Genomic DNA, 25,303 nt, shown 5'->3' on the forward strand with positions numbered 1-25,303 from the left:
TGCCCTCTAGTATGCCCTGGACTGCAGGATGGCATAGAAGCTCACCTTGCTGGCTCTACTGCTGTTGAGGACTCCGCAAGGCCCTGGGAATCCTCAGCTGGGGGATACAGCCAGTCTTCTCTTTCCTTGTGCCATCAGAGAAAAGTAGTGCAGGGGGATTGACTTAAGTGGACTGGGGGAAAAGGCACAGCCCTAGTCTGCTGCTTTGTGCACTTAGTATATATTATTGATAGTTCCTCTGATTCGTGACATGGGGAGGGAACCTTTTTGAAAAAAATCCAAATGCAACAGGTAAACTGCTTTATAGTGGTCCCCAACCAAAAAAATAAAAATAAATATGCAAGTCTTGAATTAGAGGTGTGTGGGTAAGATATGTGTGTAGAGGTGTTAAAAAGAGAGAGGAGAAGGAAGCAGATAGCACATAAACAGACATAAAAAGGGTGCTACACACACAGCCTGGACATGCATAGTGTGGGGGTGTCTGAGAGAGGCTTGGGGTTGTAAGCAGATGAACAGTCTCCTGTAGTTTTGATCTTCCCGTGTTCAGGGGAACAGGACTTTGTACATTCCTTGTAAACAAACAAGATTGCATCCCTGGTACCTGACTCCATCGTAAATTTCTGCTCCTAACTGGAACACCCTGCAAGATCCCAAATTTTTGGCTGGTTGCTCAGGCCCAGAAAAGTATCTTAATATGTTGAAGAACCTGAAGTCCCATTCCTACAGTTCTTACACAAGGCTAGAATTTGCAAATGTTCAGCTCATGGAGCTCCTGTTGACCAGTTATGTGTATGAATCCGCTACAACATTGCATCCTTTAAAGGGGAGCTTACAGCCTAGAGGAGCTCAGAGCATCTTGCATTTAGGCAAAATTTTTACTGATTTCAGGAGGAGTTTTGCTTTAAAAAATAATAATAATAAAAAGGACCATAAGTGAGGGCATCAGCTGATCAGAGTTCTCAGTGCCACAATATTTGACTACATAGTTATTTCCTCAGTATTGTTTTGTGCTTGTCACACAGCGCTGTTGGAATCTAGATTAGCTGGTATGCAGATAAATTATTTCCCTTCTGATGGAAACTTCCATCAAAAATATTGGAAAAGTATGTTCTGCTTTGATTTAAAAAAGCAGCAGACAAAGTTCCTTATATTCTGCTCTACTTTCCTAACTTGGAGCTGAGTTCTGCAAAGCTTCACTCACACGAGTAATCCCTACTCACACAAGTAGTCCTGGTGACCCTCAGTGAGAGTAACAGTTTCTTATATTATTAAGAAGATTGCAGGACCAGGCCCTGAAGCACCCCACCATGTACATCATGTAATGCTCAATGCAGGGGTGGCTCCTGGCACCAGCGCAGTAAGCGCGTGCCTGGGCGGCAAGCTGGGGTGGGAGGCCTGCCAGTCATCGTCTGGGAGGCATTCATGAAGCTTTCGGCGGCGTTGCTGCGAGAGGTACGCTGGTCCCGCGGCTTCGGCGGCAATTTGGCAGCGGGTACGCCGAATGTGCAGGACCATTAGATCACCCGCAGAACCGCCGCCGAATCCACATGACCAGCGGACCTCCCACAGAAACGCTGCTGAAGGCTGCCAGACTGCCATGCTTGGGCGGCAAAAAACATAGAGCCGCCCCTGGCTCAATGTCTACCGTTGTTTCTCATGGAAAGCTTGTAACAACACAGAAGCCTCTTTTTAACTTTCTCCTTTCATTCTCTTTTGCAGTAGGATCAATGTACTGATTTAATATTTTGTAAACACAGCCTTTAGTTCAGTAGCCCTCACGACCATTTCCCTGGGCTCCTTTGTGACTTGTGGCTTATTAACAATGCACTTGGAATGCTGTAGCATTCGTGCTTCTTTTGAGATGGCTGCTCTGAGTGTCACAGGCAGAACTCTTTAAGGAGGAAATTAGAAAAAAAAGTCAATGCAGTTTGCAAGATTATCACACTGTGTGTCATCTCCACATTGTCTTTTTGGTGATTGTCAGGTGAGAATGTACCATTCTGTGTGCTGTGGAGCATATCACACCAGTGAGGAAACAGGCAGCACTTTGTTTATTAAGGACTCAGTTGTGGATTTGCCACAATACCTGGGCATGGAGCAAGAAGTAGTTGTGCCACCCCACGAGCAGCCCAGAGAGAAGCATGATCTGCCTTCTGGTTCATCTCTTCCTCCAAGGCCTGCACCAGCCTTATAGCTGAACCAAAGTATGCCCATCAGCAGATTAGGGGGTGGTGCCAGGGCTCCCCCACTTAACCCACCCCTGCCTGTCTATCCCATCCACTTGCATGGGGGCTGTAGAGGGAGATGCAGCAGACCCATGGGGGCTGTTCTCCCTCCGATGCATCTACCGACAGTATAGCATCTGGTGCAGGGGGACAGCAAGGCATTTTTTGCTCCTTTATTCCCCTGCACAGGCATGCAGGATGAGCCTCAGCCTGGCCTTTACTTTTAGCAACTCTTGAGAGCTGCCCATACAGCTAAAATTGAATTTATGCAACAACAACAACAAACTGAAGATTTTTCTATAAATATTTATTCTTTCTTAACCCCCCAAGTCCTTTTGTTAGCAAACAAAGTTAGTCATGTTTTGTGGAGGATTCAGTTCAAATCATTCAATAATCTCATTCTAAAAAGACAGGCTGAAAATGCTGCCACAGCTAAACAATGTTTTCCCTTCCCTTGCTATCTAATTCTGGTTTAGTGATATTTACTGTACTGTAAATGCCCAACTTACTGTACAATGCACATGGCTTACTGAGCGACTAAGCAGCTAAAATCCTACATTCCATGGAGATCCCCTGATCCTCTCCACATCTTACATTTGGTTTTTGATTATCAATGTAAATATTTTGTTAAAACTAGCAACATATTTTCAGCCATCAGGAGCCTCTATGTTAGCCAGAGGTATGTTAGCCTTAGCAAGAAATGTTCTTTAAGTTAGCTGACACAATGTCCTGTACAATAGATCTTTTAAAAAGAAAGGGGGGCGGGAATGAATAAAATGAATTGCTTTTGAACTCTTGGACTGCACTGGGGCATGGGGAAGGAATGGCGCATCAAGGTTCATTACTTTGAGAACAGTTCAGCTTGTTTGATTTTGCTGCTATTTGTCCTTTAAGTAGGAGGGAGGGGGAAATTTGTGTCCCATAGTATTGTGCCCTGAATCAGATCAGTTTTCAGCATCCTTTGTTAGATATTGAATCTAGTGTGGCTTCATATGATCAAGCCTGTTAAGAGAATGCATTTACTGTGCACCTGCCTCTTATACAAATACCTGTTAAACACATACCTGACAAAGGCATCAGTCTGGTGATAAAGCAACCTAGTGGACGAATACGATTTCAAATACAATAAACAACAAATACTGATCTGCCCTAGACATACACATGAACTGGATTATCTTGGTTCTCCTTCTTTAAGTCAATTAGTTTAAACAATCCTATGAGAAACGCCCGTATTTCCATTAGATACTATGTCTGTCCTTAAGATGACATGTAATATTTTAAAAGTAAAGTAATGTATGTATTTTAAAAGTAAAATATGTAGCTATTTTAAGATATACACTATATCATCATAATCCTGTAGTTTGAGTGTCACATCCACAATGTTATGTAAAAATATATCTTATATAATGGAATTTTTATCAGTCCAGTGGCATCAATGCAAATGCTAAAGTATTATGAGGAAGCTGACCTCTCTGACCTTGATTCAGTCACGCTGGATATCAGAGAGAAACTATTTCATGTTTACGTTGAGGGTTCATAGCTAGGTAAGTGTTTTGAAAAAAATGTCCAAACTTAGTTACTGGATTATGATTTTCTCTGTCAAAGTAACAGATAAATTTGAATTGATTTGAAGCTGAAGTGCTGAAATATAATATGCTGATGTTTAGGACAAAAGCCTTAAAGTGATGTGTTGATGTCCTAAGCTTTCTTTCCTAAGGGCCTTATCCTGCTCCCATTGACATCTATCCCTCTGAGGAGATCACTGTTATCCTCATTGAATGGGAGCAAGAACAGGTCTTAAATGAGTGTTAACATGATTCCCTGAAGTAGATGCTGAAGATATTTGGGAGAGGTATAACATTCCTCTGGATCTAAGCCTCTAATGTCTGCTGGGGCTAGATACATGCATCAAATTGTACATCCTGTCCTAAAACACTAAATGTCTGATTAAGAGCTGATCCACTGGAGAAGATTTTTTTGCGCTCAAAGCTCTGATTTCTGATCTGGCAGTGAACAGGATGTATTAATTGAAGGATGCACAGAATAGCACCAGACACCTCAGGGCTGAGCAATATCAATGCAGCATGTTTAGAACTCCCTGCTGATCAGGGAGTTCTAAACAAAGCGGCAGCGCTTTGAAGTTTCGAGTGTGGTCCCAGCGCTGCACGTACTCTACATCCTCTACGGGTGTAGCTTGCAGCGCTGGGAGCCGCGGTCCCAGCGCTGCGGCACTGTTTACACTGAGGCTTTACAGCGCTGTATCTTGCAGCGCTCAGGGGGGTGTTTTTTTCACACCCCTGAGCGCAAAAGTTGCAGTGCTGTAAAGCGCCAGTGTAGCCATGGCCTCACTACCAAGGCTTCTAAATCTGATAGGGGGAGAGAGAGAGTGAGTTATGCTGCCAATTACGTGGAAAAGAAAGGGAAGAGAAGTACATTCAGGACAGAAACCACTACATCATGTCACATTTGAAAAGCTGATTTTGCAGGTTACAGAACTTGTTAAATGCCCTAAGTAGGGCACTGTATGAAATTACACAGCCTCATCTTACTGATGGTTGACCATCTGTCCCTGAGGGCTTTCATACCAGGATAGCATAATTTTTACTGAGAGCATGTAAACTATGTGGTGGTATTGTTTTAAGTCAGTAAATTAGATGAACCCCCTAGGATGTCTAAGGGATTGGGGTGTGGGTAGAGCCAAAGGAAGAAACAGCTTCACAAATTAACAAAAGTTAAGTCCGTTTAGATCATTTAATTTGCTTTTGTCTTTGGGTTCAAGTATGGAAAAGAATAGGCATACAGGCAGAAACAAAGGGTGGCAGGGATATTACTCGTCAGTTTCAGAGGCAACTCTCCTGGTAATATTGTCCACCCCTGTAGTACCTTCCCTCTGAGCATGTCAAGCACATTACAGACACTAGAGAATGAAGCCTCACAATATCCCTGTGAGGTGGGTAACTGTTATCCTCATTGTACTGATAGAGAAACAGAAATGAAAAGATTGTGACCTGCCCAAGGTCATTCAGAAGGCTGTGGCAGAGATGGGATTAGATTCCCTGTACTAGGCTTTAACCACGTTATCCTTTCTCCCAAACATATATACTACAGAAACTAGAGTGGGGAAACAGCTGGACTGGTGCCACTTAGGCCCCAGACCTGCCATCCGATCTGTGCAGGATGCACCCCTTGCATCTCTGCAGAGCTCCGTTGTCTTCCATGGGCCTCTGCGCGCGCTAAGGGTCTCCCTGTGTGATCAGATTGAATGTCTGGGGGCTTAGTTTCCAAATTTTACTGAATGTGATCTAATTGCTCTCTGCTAAGTGGACCCCAGCAAAATGCATGCCACAGAAATGCTATTAATCTTTGGAGTGCTACTGGGTTTTTCACTTGCACAGGATATGAAAAAGAAGAGATTTTAGCCCTGCAAGATTAAACAATCATCAGGGTTTAAAGGGTTTAATCCATTGGTGTTCAGACCAGAATGGCTCATAAATCTCCAGGTCTGAGTGTAATTGGATGCAGCATCAGAGCCATTTTTTTTAAAACATGCTACCAACTAGAAGTGATCTTTCCTTTGAAATTTGTTGTGGCATGAGGCCGTAAAGCTGTCTCCCTGCCTGTATTTCTTCAGTGTCTCGCTGGATACCATTGCTGCGGGGGAGGGGGAGTTTTGTTCAGTACATGAATTCTGACTATTGTTTCAGGCACACGTCTGCCTTAAGAAATAGCACAAAACAGGCCATTACTTATTCAGATGCAGAAGCTCCTTCCATCACACAAGACAGCCCATTCAAGTCACATGCCAGAGGTCTCTGCAGAATGGACTGCAGCTGCTTCAAATCTGCTGTCTAACATTAGAAGCAGTTGGACAAACCTGAGTACAGTAAGCCTCCCAGCCTCAGAGGAAGACAGGGAAAAGATCTGGGATCCAAGCACTATGTTCTCTGAGGATCTGTGGCTTGAAAATGAGAAAAATTGTGCTGTTGTTCACAAGTCTAAGCGGGGAAGGAAACGTCAAGAGCTGCTGGCAGTGGCATTGGGGGTTAAGGCAGGAGTAAAGGGGGCACTATTATGGCAACCTCTGAAACTCTTTGCCTATTCACAGATCACCTCTTTGGTCAGAAGAGCAGCTTTAACTCAAAATGACAACCATTTCAACTATGAAAAAGCACACAATTTTAAGGTAAGAACAGCTTTGGAATGCTTCTGGTTTAAAGATTTGTAAAACTTTACACAGGGAAAAAACCACTGAGATTATATATTTCCATGTAACTCTTTATGCCACATCCAAGAGTAGTATTTCAGAAAGTAGTTTTCTTCCTGTGTTAAGATCCATTGATTGTATAATTCTTAACACATGCTGACAGGACTCTTTAATATGAGTAACAATCGCTCTCTCTCTCAGAGCACAAGCAAAGTCAAGAACCTACTGGATCCTGCAAAATTACAGATTTATATTTGAGCTCCTTAGACCCAGATGTATTTTATTTGTTTCATGGAAATGATACTTCAGATTGGTCATCTTAATCTTAAAATGTGTCAGTTTTGATAATAAAAATCTCACTTCTGAAAATCTAGATTTTTATAGTGGGGTGCAAGTGCCATTTTAACAATACACATTTGTGCTATTTCTGTTTGCACAAAGTTATGAAAGCCCCAGTACCTACTAACAATAAAACAACGTGTTGTGGTGGTATTGTCTGATATCTTTTGTTCATGCACCGTATGCCAAGGAAATGCTCTTGGAGCTATTGGATATAGGCTTGTGCTTGCTTGTCAGACTAAAATGCATAGCTATACAAACTCAGGGATGCTTAAACAGATTGTCTTGTTGCTGGCTTATAGATACAAAATCAGATTCTTTTTTCAATCACAACGTCTGGAATGCTGTGTGCGCTGGGGAAGTGACTCAGTCTTTGAAACTAAGCTCCCAGTCATATTGCTCTAACATCTTTTGCCAGAAGGACTGAGTAGTTCCAAAGTATGCCAATCCCCAGTTATCATGGTCAGAACTGTCAAAAAGTGGTTTGCTGGTAATTGGGAGTGGATACAAAGTGTCTGAGGGGAATGAAAAGGAGATAAACAAGAGAAGAGACAAGCATTATACTCCCTTAATTCCTCTATTTTCTTAATGCTCCCTGGGAATGATAATCTAGGTCATTGTCAGAATAATTTGACTCATTATCAGAAATAGTATTTTATCATGCTGACTTCTGGCCTTTTAATAAAAGGGAAATTAATGTTAATTAAAATTATTTAGCAAGTATGCTTTTCTCTTTGTTTTTCTATTATGTGTTTCCCTTAAGAAATTCAATGTCTGTGCTGTGGTTGGAATTCATCAATAATTCAGTATTCATGAGTAAAACTTTATATTCAACATTTTATTCTCCTTGCCATTCCCTCTCCTTAACCCAGCACCCACATAAAAGTCAATATTTATCTCACTGCTAAATACTGAAAGAAATAGGAGAAATATTCTATCCTTTTTTCTTGATTAAAGAATCTTTTATGCTTTCTGGTTTTAGCCTCATTATCATTTAAATATGAAAACTGTTTTAGGTTAACTAGAAATATTTTCTCATGAGTGGGACTTTTTTCCACTTTGACCTATACATTCTTTCCTTTCCTCTTCAAAATTCCCCTTGTTTTTGGCTTTGATTTATAACTGGAAATGTGCCCAGCAACACTGGTTTTGCACAATCTAGCTGTTATACACCCTTTATTACTTTCTGTTCGAAAAGAGTCAAGTTTAGCTGGTAAATCACATTATTTTAAAATATTTAAATACATTGCTTGAAAACAAATTTTAGATAATTATTTTAACCTATAAACAAAATATTAGGGCTGTCTCACAGACTCATAGACTCTAGGACTGGAAGGGACCTCGAGAAGTCATCAAGTCCAGTCCCCTGCCCTCATGGCAGGACCAAATACTGTCTAGACCATCCCTAACAGATATTTATCTAACCCACTCTTAAATATCTCCAGAGATGGAGATTCCACAACTTCCCTAGGCAATCTATTCCAGTGTTTAACTACCCTAACAGTTAGGAACTTTTTCCTAATGTCCAACCTGAATCTCCCTTGCTGCAGTTTAAGTCCATTGCTTCTTGTTCTATCATTGGAGGCTAAGGTGAACAAGTTTTCTCCCTCCTCCTGATGACACCCTTTTAGATACCTGAAAACTGCTATCATGTCCCCTCTCAGTCTTCTCTTTTCCAAACTAAACAAACCCAATTCCTTCAGCCTTCCTTCATAGGTCATGTTCTCAAGACCTTTAATCATTCTTGTTGCTCTTCTCTGGACCCTCTCCAATTTTTCCACATCTTTCTTGAAATGCGGTGCCCAGAACTGGACACAATTAAGCAATTAAAAAATATTGTGATTAATTGTGCTGTTAAACAATAATAGAATAACATTTATTTAAATATTTTTGATGTTTTCTACATTTTCAAATATATTGATTTCAATTACAACACAGAATACAAAGTGTACAGTGATCACTTTATATCTATTTTTATTACAAATATTCACACTGTAAATAACAAAAGAAATCATATTTTTCAATTCACCTAATACAAGTATTCTACTGCAATCTCTTTATTATGAAAGTTGAACTTACAAATGTAGAATTATGTACAAAAAACTGCATTCAAAAATAAAACAATGTAAAACTTTAGAGTCTACAAGTCCTCTGAGTCTTGCTTCAGACAAACAAGTTTAGTTACAATTTGCAGGAGATAATGCTGCCCAGTTCTGGTTTACAGTGTCACCTGAAACTGAGAACAGGCATTAGCATGGCACTGTTGTAGCTGGCGTCACAAAACATTTACGTGCCACACGTGTTAAAGATTAAGATGTCCCTTCATGCTTCAACCACCATTCCAGAGGACGTAGGCACCAACTTTCTCTGGCGCGGGCAGGTGCTCATGCTCCCGATCCTGCCCTGACTCCACCCTTTCCCTGCCCCTGCCCCACCCCCATTCCAACCCCTTCCCCAAAGTCCCTGCCCCAACTCTGCCCCCTCCGTGCCCCATTGAACTCCTTCCCCAAATCCCCACCCCAGCCCTGCCTCTTCCCTGATCACACCGCATTCCCCCTCCTCCCTGCTCCCTTCCAGCCTCGTGAACAGCTGTTTCACGATACAAGCGCCAGGAGCTAGGGGGAAGAAGCAGGCGTGCAGCATGCTCAGGGGAGTAGGCGGAGGTGAGCTGGGCCTGGGGGCAGACGGCACCCACCAATTTTCCCCCATGGGTGCTCCAGCCTCGGAGCACGCATGGAGTCAGCACCTATGCCAGAGGACATGAGTCCATGCTGATGATGTATTCTGCTCGATAATGATCCAAAGCAGAACAGACCGATGCATATTCATTTTCATCAGATGCCACCAGCAGAAGGTTGATTTTGGTTTTTGGTGGTTTGGGTTCTGTAATTTCCATATCTGAGTGTTGCTCTTTTAAGACTTTTGAAAGCATGCTCCACACCTCGTCCCTCTCAAATTTTGAATGGCTCTTCAGATTCTTAAACCTTGGGTTGCATGCTGTAGCTATCTTTAGAAATCTCACATTGGTACCTGCTTTGTGTTTTGTCAAATCTGTTGGGAAAGGGTTCTTAAAACAAACATGTGCTGGGTCATCATCCAAGACTGCTATAGCATGAAATAGATGGCAGAATGCAGGTAAAACGGAACAGGAGACATACAATCCTCCCCCAAGGAGTTCAGTCACAAATTTAATTAATGCATTATTTTTTTTAATGAGCATCATCAGCATGGAAGAGTATCCAGAATGGTGGCTGGCACATGAAGGGTCATACGAATGTTTTGCATATCTGGGACGTAAATACCTTGCAAGACCGGCTACAAAATTACCCTATGAATGCCTGTTCTCACTGTCAGGTGAGGTTGTAAATAAGAAGCAGGCACCAGTATCTCCCATAAATGTAAACAAACTTGTTTATCTTAGCGATCAGCTGAACAAGAAGTAGGACTGAGTGGACTTGTAGGCTCTAAAGTTTTACATTATTTTTCCAGGGCCGCCCAGAGGGGGGGGCGAGTGGGGCAATTTGTCCCGGGCCCCGCAGGGGCCCCCATGAAAGTTTTTTGGGGCTCCTGGAGTGGGGTCCTTCACTTGCTCCAGGTCTTCGGTGGCAATTCAGCAGCGGGGGGTCCTTCCGCTCTGGGACCCGCCGCCAAAGTGCCCCAAAGACCCGCGGCGGGGTGTCCTTTCACCCCAGAACCCGCCGCCGAAGTGCCAGGTCTTCGGCGGCAATTCGATGACGGGGGGCCCCCTGCCGCTGAAGACCCCAAGCCCCCTGAATCCTCTGGGCGGCCCTGTTGTTTTCTGAGTGCAGTTATGTAACAAAAATAATCTACATTTGTAAGTTATGCTTTCACAAAAAAGAGATTGCACTACAGTACTTGTATGAGGTGACTTGAAAAATACAATTTCTTTTACCATTTTTACAGTGCAAATATTTGTAATAAAAAATAATATAAAGTGAGCACTGTACACTTTGTATTCTGTGTTGTAACAGAAATCAATATATTTGAAAATGTAGAAAACATCCAAAAATATTTAATAAATTTCAATTGGTATTCTATTATATAACAGTGCAATTAATCATGATTAATTTTTAAATCACAATTAATTTTTTTGAGTTAATCACATGAATTAACTGCAATTAATCGACAGCCCTGCAAAATATGAATTTTAAGAAAGAAATATTTTTAAAATAAAATGTAACCTAGAAAGCTAGGTCACTATGAAGTGTTACGTTTACTTAACAACACAAATATTACTCACCACTCAAAAATCTACAGTCTTCTATAGGATGATACTAAGACGCACATAGTGGCTAAAAAAATCGTGAACAATGTGCTAATAGTGGAATATTTAAATTAAACAGTCAACCATTTTAAGTTTTAAATCTGTTGACACGTTCATAAAAAAGTTTAGTAATACAAAACAGAGAAAATTGTTGGAGGGTTTTTGAAGCTTAAGTCCTAGTTGTCATAGACATGTACACAATACTAATATGGGACTGTGGAACTTAAGTAAAATATAATGGGCTATTTCATAGGATGCAAAGAGGTGTTTTGCCCTTTTTTATTTTACTGAACACTTAAAATGTATTGTACTATATATTTTGCTGCATATGGACAGGGATTTCATGACAGAGTCCCTCAGAATGTTTGGCATGTGTTATTGTCAATAAATGCACACTAAAAAAATCTTTACCTTGGCACATTTAAACCTCTTGGGATGACGAGTCTTTAAAAAAAAAGGCTACATATTTGGTCTAAATGATTAGAAATATTGTGTAACAAAGTAAAACTGGCAGAAAGGGAACAAGCGAAAAAAAGAGAGAGGTACAAAATTCAGAGCGAGATCTAGACCACCTTGTGCCCTTTTAAAAAGGCACACCTGAAACACTGATATGGATCCATCTTTTCTGATTTTAACTCTTCATCTCCCAAAGTTTAAGGTGTTCAAGCCAAATATTTAACTAAAAGGATCTAGGATGTGTTTTGCATGTTTAACATCCATGTTGAATTTTAAATCGCTATATGGGGAGGTTGGTATTAAAGTTACAGCCTGTCATGCACTTTGTATTTGAATAATATTGTGAGGAAGGTTATGCCAGATGCTAGTGGATATATGTGTATATATAGTGGTGGAGGGAGTGGAAAAGAGCAAAACCAGACTTTCTGTCTTTGCCTCATCAAAGTAACTGCACGAGCAAGGGGATCACTCCTTCTTAGTGGCCTTGGAGAGGCACAATTGACCCTGCACAGGCTGGGGAAAATTTAGAACCAAGACCCTGCCCTCCTACTCATAGGCCAGCAAAACTGGCCTGCTGTGGGGAGCTCGCTGCACTATACAGAAGGATGGTTTAGCATGCACATCCTTCCTTTGCTCCCTGCGGTTCCTCAAGGTATCGCAGGCACAATCTTTTCCAGAACTTGCCTTGGAGCAGTGCACCTTTGTAATGCCAGTGTGGAGTAGTGTAAAAAGCAGACAATCTAACCCTGTATTAGAGCAAACTGTTGAAGTCCTTCCCATGACCATTCTTTTTGGTCCTAAACTATGACAGCAAACATCCTATATTTTTTTGGAAATGGCTGAACAGTTTACGTTGTATCAGACTAGTGTTCAGAAACTGAAATTAAAAATGGAGTAGATTCATTATCTAGCACATCTGGGAGTGGAGAGGACTTGTATATCAATAAAGAAAGTAAGTCCTTGAGGCCAGGTCTTGATGGACAAAAAGGTGCTTTCTTCAATTGCATTAGCTCATTTGAGTTAGCTTAACGTAATTGGAAAGTTCCCTTAACTCTCATTAAGGTCCTGATCCTGTAAATACTCATACAAGTGGTTAACTTCACTACCTTGAGTAGTCCCATTAACTTCAACAGCACTACTTATGGTAGTAAAGTTAAGCAGGTACGTAAATATTTACAGAATTGAAGTCTAAGGGCAAGGCTACACTGGAGTTGGAGGTGTAACTTCCAATTTGGGTAGACGTACGGATGCTAGTTTTGATCAAGCTAGCATGTTAAAAATTGAAGTGTCTCTGCAGCAGCATGAATGGCAGGAGTGAAATCCTACCCTGAAACCTGGGTATTATTTGAGCAACTAGCCCATCTTGCTGCCCATATCACCATAGCTATGCTGCTATATTTAGCACACTAGCTCGTTCAAAGCTAGTGCACGTATGTCTACACAAGCTGGAAATGATACCTCCAGCTCCACTATAGACATACTCTAAAGACACAGGCTAACACCTTTTAAAATGTTTCCACTCCTTGTGATATCGACTCAGGAGGGAGTTAACTCAATTGAGCTAATATAACTGAAGAAAACGTACTTTTTATCCATTGAGACGTGGCCTGAGCTAGTCAAGTCACAGCAAATGGGGAATGGCATATATTCTAGAGTTACCTTTTACAAAACAGATCTCACTTTTTATAACAGAAATTAACGTAGGACCAGATTCTGCCCTCACTTATTATTACACTACACAGTCCTCTGTATTTCCCATTACCACAGATTTCAAGTGGTATTGTGCCCGATTCTACATTGATAGTAATGTTTGTTGAACCCTCTGCCAGCACAGAGTCCCAGGACCATCAATGGGGACCAAAGGAGATACCTCGAGACAACAGCATGCAGTTTATTGTTGTATCAGGGCCCAATGCAGGACAGAATTTGACCCATTATAATTGTAGAACTTTAGAAGTGACCTCAGTGTTCATTGTAACATATAAAATTTAGTGAGCAGTAAGGGTTTTAATTATGGCATGTACACTCAATGTTTTTTTTATGTCTTTTTTTTAATTACACCTTTGTGAGAAGTGGCATTTTCATTGTCCCAAAACAAAACTGGTAATGGATTCAATTCTGTTCCCACTGAAGCCAATGGGAGTTCTGCTATTGATTTCAAAGGGATTCAGTTCAGGCCCCAGAGCTGAGGTAAAATGTTACTGCTTTCAACTGAAAGTCTGAAAATCTCTTCTTCTCTTTTGATACGAAAGGAAAAAAGCCTCAAAACCAGGTTAGATAACCAAAAAATTATCTGAAAGCAGCTCTGCATATTTCATATGAAGAGCACACGTGTCTGCCCAAGGCAGTTCTTCATTTGCTGCTGTAGTATTGTTTTATTAATGGATTCACTCTGTGGCTTTGGTGAAATCACTTAACTTTTCTGCCTTATTTTCCTCATCTGTGAAATAGAATACCTACCTCACAGTGATATTGCAACTATTAATGGCTGTGTAAAGCATTGTATACATGCAGATTCTCAGAGAAAGATGGAAGGGACATTAAAGAGACAGTATGGAAGCTATGGTAGTAGAGAGGTGAAAGTAAAGGAAACAGAGAAGAGCATCACTAGTGAAGACAAAATGGAATGTGTGTGTGTGTGTGTGTGTGTGTGTGAGAGAGAGAGAGAGATTAATATGAAGAAGAAACTCCTTTTCAGTGAAAGAACTGGAGAGAAAGAAAAACACAAAGAAAGGAGATATAAATATGGGAAATGAAAGGAGATGGCATGGAGATGAATAGAGTGAGTCAGACAGTGGGAGAAGGGAATAAGCAGGAAAACACATTTTTAGACTAACATTTTGTTGAACTATCTCACAAACAACTCATATCTCTGGACAGTAAGTTTGGAGCAAAGGGACTTGCACAATATTAATACTATTGAGTGCCCTGCAGTCTACAGCTAAATAGTGGTAGGAAAAGACAAGAAAAACGTTTACCAGAATGTACATCAGACCCCTTCATTATTGGGGTGAGCAGGGGATATTAACCCCAAAACCTCAGCTAACATCGAGAATTGACCCTTACCGTTTCTTTTTAAAGGTTGGGAGTCTGCAAGGACAAGCAGCTCAACACTAACTCAACAGTCCAAAAATCTGAAAGGGGGCAGGGAGACTCAGAAAGTTATCTTGATAACTTCAAGAAGCCTATGCCCAATTCAGCAGATAGTGGTGTGATCATAGGAACATGGGTACATGACCAAAAATATCATCCTATCTCAAAATACTATGACTGCCTCGGAAACTTTGCACAGTATAAAATAGCTCCGGGATCAGTTCTGCAGTCGTTTCTCAGGCAAAACTCTCATTTACTGTGACCTTTACTTTCAGCATCAGCCTTAAGAGTCGGTCTGAGCTGAAGTGTTATTTTTAAGAATACAGACCCTTCTTTTTTATTGACATTGAAAGTAATGGTCAGCCAAACTGCAGACACAGTTCAGATATGTATCTTCAATTACATTAATGCTTATCCAAATTTCCTGAAATGTCTACATCTAAAATTTTGCAGCGCTGGTTGTTACAGCTGTATTAGTGCAGCTGTATAGGGCCAGCGCTGCAGAGTGGCCACACTTACAGCAACCAGCGCTGCAAGTGGTGTTAGATGTGGCCACACTGCAGCGCTGTTGGGCGGCTTCAAGGGGTTTCGGGGAACGCGAGAGCAAACCGGGGAAGGAGACCAGCTTCGCCGCGGTTTGCTCTCGCGTTCCGCGAACCACCCTGCAAACCGGAGGGAAGGAGACCTGCTTGCTCGGGGTTCGGGGAACGCGAGAGCAAGCCGGGGAAGGAGACCAGCTTCCCCGCGGTTTGCTCTCGCGTTCCGCGAACCACCCTGCAAACCGGAGGGAAGGAGACCTGCTTGCTCGGGTTCGGGGAACGCGAGAACAAACCGGGAAAGGAGACCAGCTTCGCCGCGGTTTGCTCTCGCGTTCCCCGAACCCCCGTGCAAACCGCAGGGAAGGAGACCTGCTTGTTCGGGGAACGCGAGAGCAAACCGCGGCGAAGCTGGTCTCCTTCCCCGCTTTGCTCTCGCGTTCCCCGAACCGCCGAGCAAGCAGGTCTCCTTCCCTGCGGTTTGCAGGGTGGTTCGCGGAACGCGAGAGCAAACCGCGGCGAAGCTGGTCTCCTTCCCCGGTTTGCTCTCGCGTTCCCGGAACCACCCTGCAAACCGCAGGGACGGAGACCTGCTTGCTCGGGGTTCGGGGAACGCGAGAGCAAGCCGGGGAAGGAGACCAGCTTGATTACCAGAGGCTTCCTCAGGTATGCTGGGATACCTGCTTATTCCACGGAGGTCAAGAAAAGCGCTGGTAAGTGACTATACTTGATTACCAGCGCTGGATCACCAGCGCTGGATCCTCTACACCCGAGACAAAACGGGAGTACGGCCAGCGCTGCAAACAGGGAGTTGCAGCGCTGGTGGTGCCCTGCAGATGTGTACACCTCCTAAGTTGCAGCGCTGTAACTCCCTCACCAGCGCTGCAACTTTCTGATGTAGACAAGCCCTATAAATCTCAAAAGACCATGCTTTTTACTTGTGAGATAGCAGTGTTGCTCTGTTTCAGCTGGACCAGAAATGCTGCAAAAGACCAGCCTTTCTCATGTAATTTCAGCCAAAACATGGAGATGTGAAAGTAACATTAAATAAATAAATTTAACTGAAATTTTGAGGCATCAAAATCAATGGTAGATGAGGGTGCTGAGCAACTCTCGCTGAAAATAATAATGACCACTTCCCATTTGTGCAAGAAAAGACCAGCTACCAACTTCTAAATACTCTACAGCAGGGGTAGGCAACCTATGGCACGCATGTCGAAGGCAGCACACAGGCTGATTTTCAATGGTACTCACACTGCCTGGGTCCTGGCCACCGGTGTGGGGGGCTCTGCATTTTAATTTAATTTTAAAGGAAGCTTCTTCAACATTTTAAAAACCTTATTTACTTTACATACAACAATAGTTTAGTTATATATTATAGACTTATAGAAAGAGACCTTCTAAAACCGTTAAAATGTATTACTGGCACACGAAACCTTAAATTAGAGTGAATAAATGAAGACTCAGCACACTTCTTCTGAAAGGTTGCCGACCCCTGCTCTACAGTGTGATCAGTTAAATGATACCTTTATGTGAAGTGAACAAGCAGGCCTTAAATAGCATAGAAACTGGGGTGCAGTTTTAATAATGCTGAACAACCTTTTACAATCATCTTTTATAGAAGATTAGCTTTTGTAACACTTTGTGAAGCAAGAGATACTGAGACTCTAAAGATTAGCGATATCCCTCAGACAATTTCGTGCTCATAGTTAAATGTAAGTGCAGACCCACACGTTATAGTTAATATCTAAAATTGGTAGCACTGCAGTCATAGATAATTGTGTCTGCAATTTTGTACCCACAACATTATGTTGGAGGCCACATTTTAAAATTTAAGCCTAAAACTCCAAGAGCAAGATTCTCAGCTAATGTAAATCAGTGTCAATGAAGCTATGCTATTTGCACCAGCTGGGGATCTAGCTTTAAATTCATGTTAGCTGATCCCTGTAAGACAACCTTTGAATTGAGCAAGAAGCAATAGAAACACACACATACCAGCAAGGCTTACTACAAATAAGTGTTTCCTATTAGTATATGTTTTAGTGAAAGCTAATACATTTCAGAAGTACAATTTGAGTTGGTCAGATGTTCCAGTTTAAGCATTTTAGTACCAAAAGAGATGGAAAAATTAGCATTGCTTTAAGCTTAATAACGATTGCTTTACAGCTGCAATTAGTTACATAATTATTGACTACATGGATAATTAGGAGTAATTTGTTGTCAAGCTATGCTAGGTGAAAATGTAGTTTTTAATCATCAAGCTAGAAAGATAGTAAGATATTTAAAAATACTTCATTTTGCCAAGGAATAGCAATGTTGTTATCAATCAATACAAACTCGTTTCAGAAAAAAGTAAAGTGAAACAGGAAAATGTCGGGGGGAAGCATTAGTTTGGTTTATTAATTAATACATGTTTTCTAAGACAAATGGATGGAAATATTTGAATATGTTTGTAGCTGTTCATAGAATCATAGAATATCAGGGTTGGAAGAGACCTCAGGAGGTCATCTATCCAACCCCCTGCCCAAAGCAGGACCAATTCACAACTAAATCAAGTTCTGTTACCACTGAACTTGAGAGCAAATGGTGCAATACTATTGAAGCCTTTAGTTACACAAGGTATTGATTTTAGGGTGACCAGAGAGCGAATGTGAAAAATCGGGACGGGGTGGGGTAATAGGAGCCTATATAAGAAAAAGACCCAAAAATCAGGACTGTCCCTATAAAATCGGGACATCTGGTCACCCTGATTGATTTGGTCAAGACAGTTAGTAAAATCTATAACGTATGTTGTATTTTTATGCAATTTTGTTTGGTATTATTTTCAGACAGAGAGCTCTGATTTCATAAAAACATGACAAATCTTTGCATTGCATGAGCTGTGATTTCTTGATGCAGTACACTAATGCAAAATGCAATAATGCTGTGAGTGGTGCTGTAGACATAGCAGGGCCATGATATTAGCAAGCTGTCTGCTTGATTGAAAATTGTGTATCATTTATTTGGAAAAGGGCAATAACTGCACTTTCCCCAACTAAATATACTTTATTAAAAATTAAAATAAGAAACTTTTTCCCCAGCCAGTAGTGACCTTTCAACAAAGTACCCAGGGAATTAAAAGAAAAGAAAAGAAAAGGAAAGGAAAGGAAAGGATTAGTCAACAGAGAGGAAGCATTAGCAGTCTCAGTGTGCACAGTTTATGTTTTGTTAAATAAAGTCTCTAGGCAGATCTAGCCCAGGCTGTGTACATTTACACAGGACTATACTTGACTATTTACCATGCTGCTCAATGAAAATTAAGTGCACGCTCTCCCAGACCAATTGCAAAGGGCTCGAAAGGTGCCAGTGTTAATTTTGCACTAGATAGCCATATTTTAAATAAGAGAAAGATCCCCCCATTATAAGTTTTTTAAAATGCAGTTGGTGAAGCAAGTGTTTTGTGCAAAAGGCAACTGAGGAAACTGTGGTCTGTCTGCTCTTTTCATGCCATTTTCCCCTTATTATACTGATGTGGGGATTGTAGTAAAATGAGAGGTGGTTTGGTAGGGGGTGTAGTTTGCCTATGTCTGTAATTGATTCAGACGTGCAAAAACAAATGATTGCCCAACTTTTGCCTAGAATATCTACAAAAATTGTTCATTACTCCTTTTGATTCCCTTGGCTTTTGCTTAATTCTTTTTTTCAGATGGTGCAAATGCCTACATGATGGACCCATGCCATAATCCTATTGTACTAATACCTATGCAATATTCAAAATATTAGAACTTTGAAGCTGCATGGAGGGGTATCAAATTTTGTCCTCAGTACCCTAATCAAGTTCCCCTGAAATCAGTAACAGTTGTGAAAGCGTATTGGAAAGCAGAGTTTGGCCACAGCATGACAGCAGAGATAATTCAGTGGAAGAAAAATCTCCCTCTCTTTCCAATGGTCTTTTGCAGAGTGGGTGAATCTCTGAAGCTTTCTGATTTTATTTTAGCTAGTCCAGTAAAAGGAATCACTACAGCTCCTTGGATTATTTTATTTTTGTCCATTTTGATAGTGGACTAAACCCAGTTACTACTTCTGCATCTGCACTGAACTCAATGTAGGTATAGAATCATAGTGACACAAAAGAAATACATCAACTGGCAAAAAAAATGTTTTAAAAGTAATTTGTTTCTATGCCATACATTATCCAGTTCTGTGTTATGATAGGCCTATTGTGAGATAAGAGAACATAAAGATCAAAGCACATTTATTTTCCCAGGATTTATTTCATACAGACTTTGGAAAGAAGTGTGTACAGTATGCTGAAGACTTACTCCTACTGAGTCCTTTGTTGTTTATCTCTCTTACTTCTTCCAGCTGTCAGACCATCTGCCTCCTGATGACCCCATTTTTTTGATTGTATTACAGGTCTACACATTCCGAGGTCCACACTGGTGTGAATACTGTGCCAATTTCATGTGGGGGCTCATCGCTCAGGGAGTCAGGTGTTCAGGTAGTTTTACGCATTTAATTTATCTTGGTTTTTTCTTCTAAAAAATAAAAGGGTAAGCTCCGGGAGGGAGGAATGGGGGACAGTTTCATAAAATGAAACAAGAAATTGCTATCTAATTAGTCCAAAGGCTGAATTTGCTGTATTTTAGCCCTTTTCAAGAAGTGCTGAGCTCTAGGTACACATTTTAACAATAACAATAAGGAATGGGAGTTGCACAGAAATCAGGATCCAGTCCTAGTGTTAGCAGGGGAGAATAAGGGGGGAGAGGGAGGGAGATCTTTCCACTTTTCATATCTGAAGAAAAGAGAAACTAGCAGTACCAGGGTTTTTTTGTTTGTTTGTTTGTTTTTTACTTATCCTGATTGTTTCTGGACTCTTGTAGGGCCTTACAAGAATATGTAAACATATTGGGAAGAAGATGGTGCTATATTTTCCTTTGGAAAACTTGATTTTTTTTCCCTAAACAAAGGACGTAGAAATATTGTCCTGTTTATTTTTCCTGCTTAGTTGGCTTAGAAGTAGAGGCATTTCTCCATGGACATCTTTATAACAGTACGTTGGCAATGTGTATGCCCCAGTATTTTGGTTTAGGTTTTTCATCAGCATCTTGTAAATCATCTTCCTTATGGTAGTGTCAGGTTTTGTTTTATATGTTTGTACATCTTAAGAAACAAGATCTGAAGATGGCACAAAGCCAGCCTCAGCTAGACTTCATAATTCATCTTTTTTGCCACTCACTCTTGAAAAATGTCCTCCTCTGGGAAAAGATGATCACCTTTGACCAATAAAAATACCATATGTTACTACAAACCTCAAAGTATCCTACCTTGTGGAAAAGAAAAAAATGTTACCCTCATTTACAAAATAATTAATTTCCTGGTTTTTCTTTTTCTTTAACCTTTTTTTCATTTGTTTGCTACATTTCTGCAATAAACCAAGAACCATTACTCCATGATTTTGTTTGATGCAGGAATGGAAATTTTTTTTGATGCATCACATGCAAATTTTGGTAACTACATTCTGCTAACCAAAATTCTCCTTCCACTTTCAGTTGAAGATAGCGCTCTCTCTCACTTTCTGTCCTAACCTTATGGGTGTTACAGTGCACCAATTAACAGCAGCCACTTGCAACCCCACATCAGACTGAATCTGAAGGGTGGGTAAAGTGACGCCACATAAAATTTGTATAGCAATTTGAGGGTCCTTTAAGATAAAAATTGATTTATAAATTTAAAGTATCAATACATGCATGGCCCACTTATTGTACTTTACTACTTCATCTTCTCTACCTACAGATGAGTCAGAGGCAAGACAAAGAGTATAAAAATGAAATAAAAAAAGGAAAATTAATAACCATTTACTGATCAGGCTATTTAATCCTCAGTGTAAATGGGTAAAAATTGACCATGTGGATCTAATGATTCTTGTTGGATTTGTTCCCCTAATTTAAAATATCTAACCTACGAAAAGGCTTATTTATTTAGTATGAAGCTTAACACTTTCCCGCATTAAATTACCAACATTTAACTCTAAGTAGACAAACAAGTTTTTTTTTAACCTCACATGAAATGTTTTGCAAGAAAGTTGAAAACAATAAAGGGAGTATCCTAAATGCAGCTGGCCAGATTTACTTAAATTTCACTGAACAATAATCCATTATGCAGTAGTTTCTGTCTGAAGAGACCAAATCAACTAAACTGATTCCATTAAACTTATAGAAGGTTTGATTTATTGTTTTTAGTGGCAATTTGATTTTGTTTTATTGACATTTTATAGAACGTAATATTGAGATGTGTTTCAAGTAGTTCAGAGAGTTGTTTAAAATTTTAGTAGTTCAGCCAGTAATCAATATGCAAAAGGTATATTTGCCTTACCAGTGATAATTTCAGGAATGTTAAGGAGCCCTGAATGATTATAGCATAAGGACTTGGTTAATAACAAGCACATTTTTGCTTTGCTCCTCTACATACACTATCAGTCAGAAGCAGAACTGTAAATGCTTTACAGTAGAAAGCAAACTTCTGTGAAAAGTACATTGGAGTGCAGTCCTTGATCCTGGCCCTGGTTTTTTCCTAACACACTTCGGGGCTGATGCAAGATAGTCATCTTCTGAGCTCTTCTCACTAACTTTTTTCAGGCATCCTCCAACCTCTTCCCTCTTCAGAATCTCAGCATTGCAGTGACCCTCTCTTCTGGGTGTTGTATGTCACCAAGTCCTATCAATGTTATTGAGTGAGTCAGCCACAGGAGTCACTAGAGAGCAATGTGAAGAGTTTTTGTGTTTGTTCTGGGTTTGTCTGAGGGCTGAGGGTTTTCCTGTTTGTTTGTATAGGCTCATGAAACCATTACTTAGCAAAACCTATCAATGGATGCATTAATTCTGGCAAAACTTTATTCACAGACTGTGGGTTGAACGTACACAAACAGTGTTCCAAATATGTGCCCAATGACTGTCAACCAGACCTCAAGAGGATCAAGAGAGTCTACTGCTGTGACCTCACTACACTAGTGAAGGCCCACAACACACAGAGACCCATGGTTGTGGATATATGCATTCGAGAAATAGAAGCAAGAGGTTTGCATGATTTTCTTTGTTTGACTAGAGTGGAATGTCACTAGGTCTATAATACTACATTAATTGTGATCAAGGAGTAGCAGATACACACAAAAATTAAATAAACTTTGAATTACATGTTAAGTTTGGAGAAAAAATAAGCCCAAGGAAATGGAAGAGTGAACAGGAGTAGTTCTTTTAGTAAAAATTCTACTGTTTTGCATTGGCTAGTAAAGTCCAGATCTGTCATTTCCAAATGCAAATTATTTAAATTGATTTTTAAAAAATATATTAGCTGTCTCTTCTAGAATGCAAACTATTAATGTCATACTTTTTAAAAGGGCAAACTTTAAACTCGTTTATATGTCTTTTCACTTGATTCATTTACCTTTGACAGATGTATGGACAATATTTTCATTTCAAAGCAATCAGAGTTTAATTCCGTCCAAGTTATGAATAGTTTTAATTTTAAACTATTTCAGATCATGTGCGAGAGAATACAAAAGAAAGGAAATGGCTTATAGAAAATGTGAAAGAGGAGTGCGACATTCTAGTGAAATTCACATTACATTCTGTTTCTGACTGATGAATGACATAGCCAAGCAACATGTCACAGCCAAAAAGCCAGCTTGTGATGTCTTTTACTGCACTGACATGCATTCCACATTTACAAATTACAATAACACCAACTGTAAAATGATTACAAGCTAATGATCATATATATATGTTATTGGTGGCTTGCATGTGAGTTGTGCCACCTGATAAGCCATGTTTCCCCTGTTAGTCATGTTCTGCATAAGATCTCATAATGCTGAATTTTTGACCTGATAGTAATCTGCATGGCAACACACTGCTGCCAGACATGGGTATTTCAAAGCAGTGTATGGGATTTAGCCACACATCTTCCATTAAAATTAATAGAAGATCTGCAGCTAAATCCTCTGTACTGCTCTGCAAATCTCAGCCAGGATTATATCATCACTGCAAGAACAAGTGGAGAGAGAGGATGGGTTTGAGAGAGGACAGTTTTACTGAAACATAAGTATCTATAATGATAGCAAAGGACATATTAGAAAGCTATATTGCATTTGATATAGAAATATTCTTTCTTTTACAAATGTCAATTAACTCTAAATTGGTTGTCCTCTTTCATAATCAGTACCTTAACTGCTGTGAGAACTTTCAAAATCTCTCCTGTTGGGATATTGGTTTTGGTCATAATATAGGCTTAGTAGCTAAGAAAGGCTAGTAGTGTCTGTTTGTTGAGTGATCATATGGGCATGGTCACAATACAGAACCGGTGAGTTAAAACAAATAACAGCCATGGAAGCCATTTTTACTAGTTGTATCTGCTGTTTGGACCACCCTTCTTTCCTGTAAGGATGGAAACAGTGCAAGAAGATTTGTGGAGGCTAGCAGCAAACAGATCTCCACTCAGGCAAAGAACAGTGGGAGGGATGTGTTGTGTGAAAGAACAGTGCATGCTGCACGTACCAGTTAAGATTGACAGCAAAATCAGAGAGCAAAAAGGGTCATAGGAAGGTAACGTTAATTGTTGGCATCGCTATAGGTCATTAAGAACACAGACATAGGGAAGGCAAAATTTAAAGCTATAGTAATTACAGACCGAAAAAAAGGAGACCAAATAAGAAGTGATCACACCATGAGCTGCCAGTATAGGCAAATTTCAGTATTTTGTAGCTGATATTTTGTATACCCTACCAAACTAGTAAAACCAGAAAATGTAACCAACTTGTAGTCTTTAAAAATTACCTTAATTCTTCTTTAAAATATTCAGAAGTTTAAAATTATTAAAATTACTGCTCGTCACATTTCATATATGGAATTATTAACATAACATAAAATAACTGTGACTAGATTTGACAAGATTGAATATTTGTTGATATATATCTGTTGATAGAAATAAAGCTAAATCAGATGTTTATCTTGCAGGTTTAAAGTCAGAGGGCCTTTACAGAGTCTCGGGGTTCACTGAACACATTGAAGATGTCAAAATGGCCTTTGATCGAGGTACAGTGTGTTTTAATATTAGATGGGTTTTCAGCTGACCTTTTGGTTTAAAGAGACACTGTTCTTACTGGTATCTGGGTGCTCAAATACCATGGTGAGGAAACTGGTCTATAAGCAGAAGCCCAAAATGTTACCTATCTTTTTTCTGATGTTATTATTTTTTACCAATTTCTGTAGCACTTTTCACATGAATAAAATCATATTTCATAGTTGGAATAAAGTAGATAAACACAAAACAAATAAATGTAGCTAGGGAGGTGAAAGGTTCAGATGATAGTGGGCTAGAGCCTTTCACCTCTAGGTTACCACTTCAGACAGGAACATTCCTGAATGTCTGGAAGGCATCTAGCACATCGTGGATGCTACAATAATAAATAGTAATAAACAGTAATGATCTTTGTCCAGGAAGGTAGACTGCAGTTGTCATTGTGCTGAATGTTATACTCAGTGCTAAAATGGTCAAAGTGCAGTTGTCTTAATAGGTAAGCGGATTTACATCATACATGGGAATTCACAACAAGGGTCCAAAAAAACTGCAAAATCTTTAGCTAATTTTATATAAAGAATGCTTACTTAAAAACCCACAAGATTCTGCAAACCACATAGGCCCTACCACTTAGCTCACAGTACTGTGTCTGTCGGTATCTGTGTGTCATAGGGAGACAAGGTTGGTGAAGTAATATCTTTTTTTGGACCAACTTCTGTCGGTGAGAGAGACAAGCTTTTGAGCTTACACAGAGCTCTTCTTCAGGTCTTCAGCTCTGTGTAAGCTTGAAAGCTTGTCTCTCTCACCAATAGAAGTTGGTCTAATGAAAGATATTACCTCACCCACCTTGTGCCTCTAATATCCTGGAACCTACAACAACACCGCATACAACGTTTGCATGCTTCCCTGGGTACCTGTCCGTGTACTGAATTGCACATGTACCCCATACCTGTGCTGAGTGTTCATATATGCTGAATGGGGAACGGGTACACGCTGTGCACAGGACATATACCTGTGTTCACACTGCCTCTTTTTTGTCTGCCACAGTAGTGCTATCGTTTCAGGGGCAGCAGAGAGTCCTGTGGCACCTTATAGACTAACAGACGTTTTGGAG

At 40.3% G+C, this 25,303-nt stretch overlaps 1 protein-coding gene across 1 annotated transcript in view; it reads left to right on the plus strand.

Moving 5' to 3' along the window:
• The window catches only part of CHN2 (chimerin 2), a 205,788-nt gene that overhangs the window by 151,660 nt on the left and 28,825 nt on the right, over positions 1-25,303 (plus strand). The window contains exons 7-10 of the mRNA XM_050938674.1: positions 6,331-6,408; positions 19,534-19,618; positions 22,020-22,193; positions 24,126-24,203. Of these exons, the coding sequence (XP_050794631.1) occupies positions 6,331-6,408; positions 19,534-19,618; positions 22,020-22,193; positions 24,126-24,203 (415 nt within the window). The remainder of the gene's footprint in view (positions 1-6,330; positions 6,409-19,533; positions 19,619-22,019; positions 22,194-24,125; positions 24,204-25,303) is intronic.

This window comes from Gopherus flavomarginatus, chromosome 2 (assembly GCF_025201925.1).
Source record: "Gopherus flavomarginatus isolate rGopFla2 chromosome 2, rGopFla2.mat.asm, whole genome shotgun sequence".
Taxonomy (NCBI): Eukaryota; Metazoa; Chordata; order Testudines; family Testudinidae; genus Gopherus; species Gopherus flavomarginatus.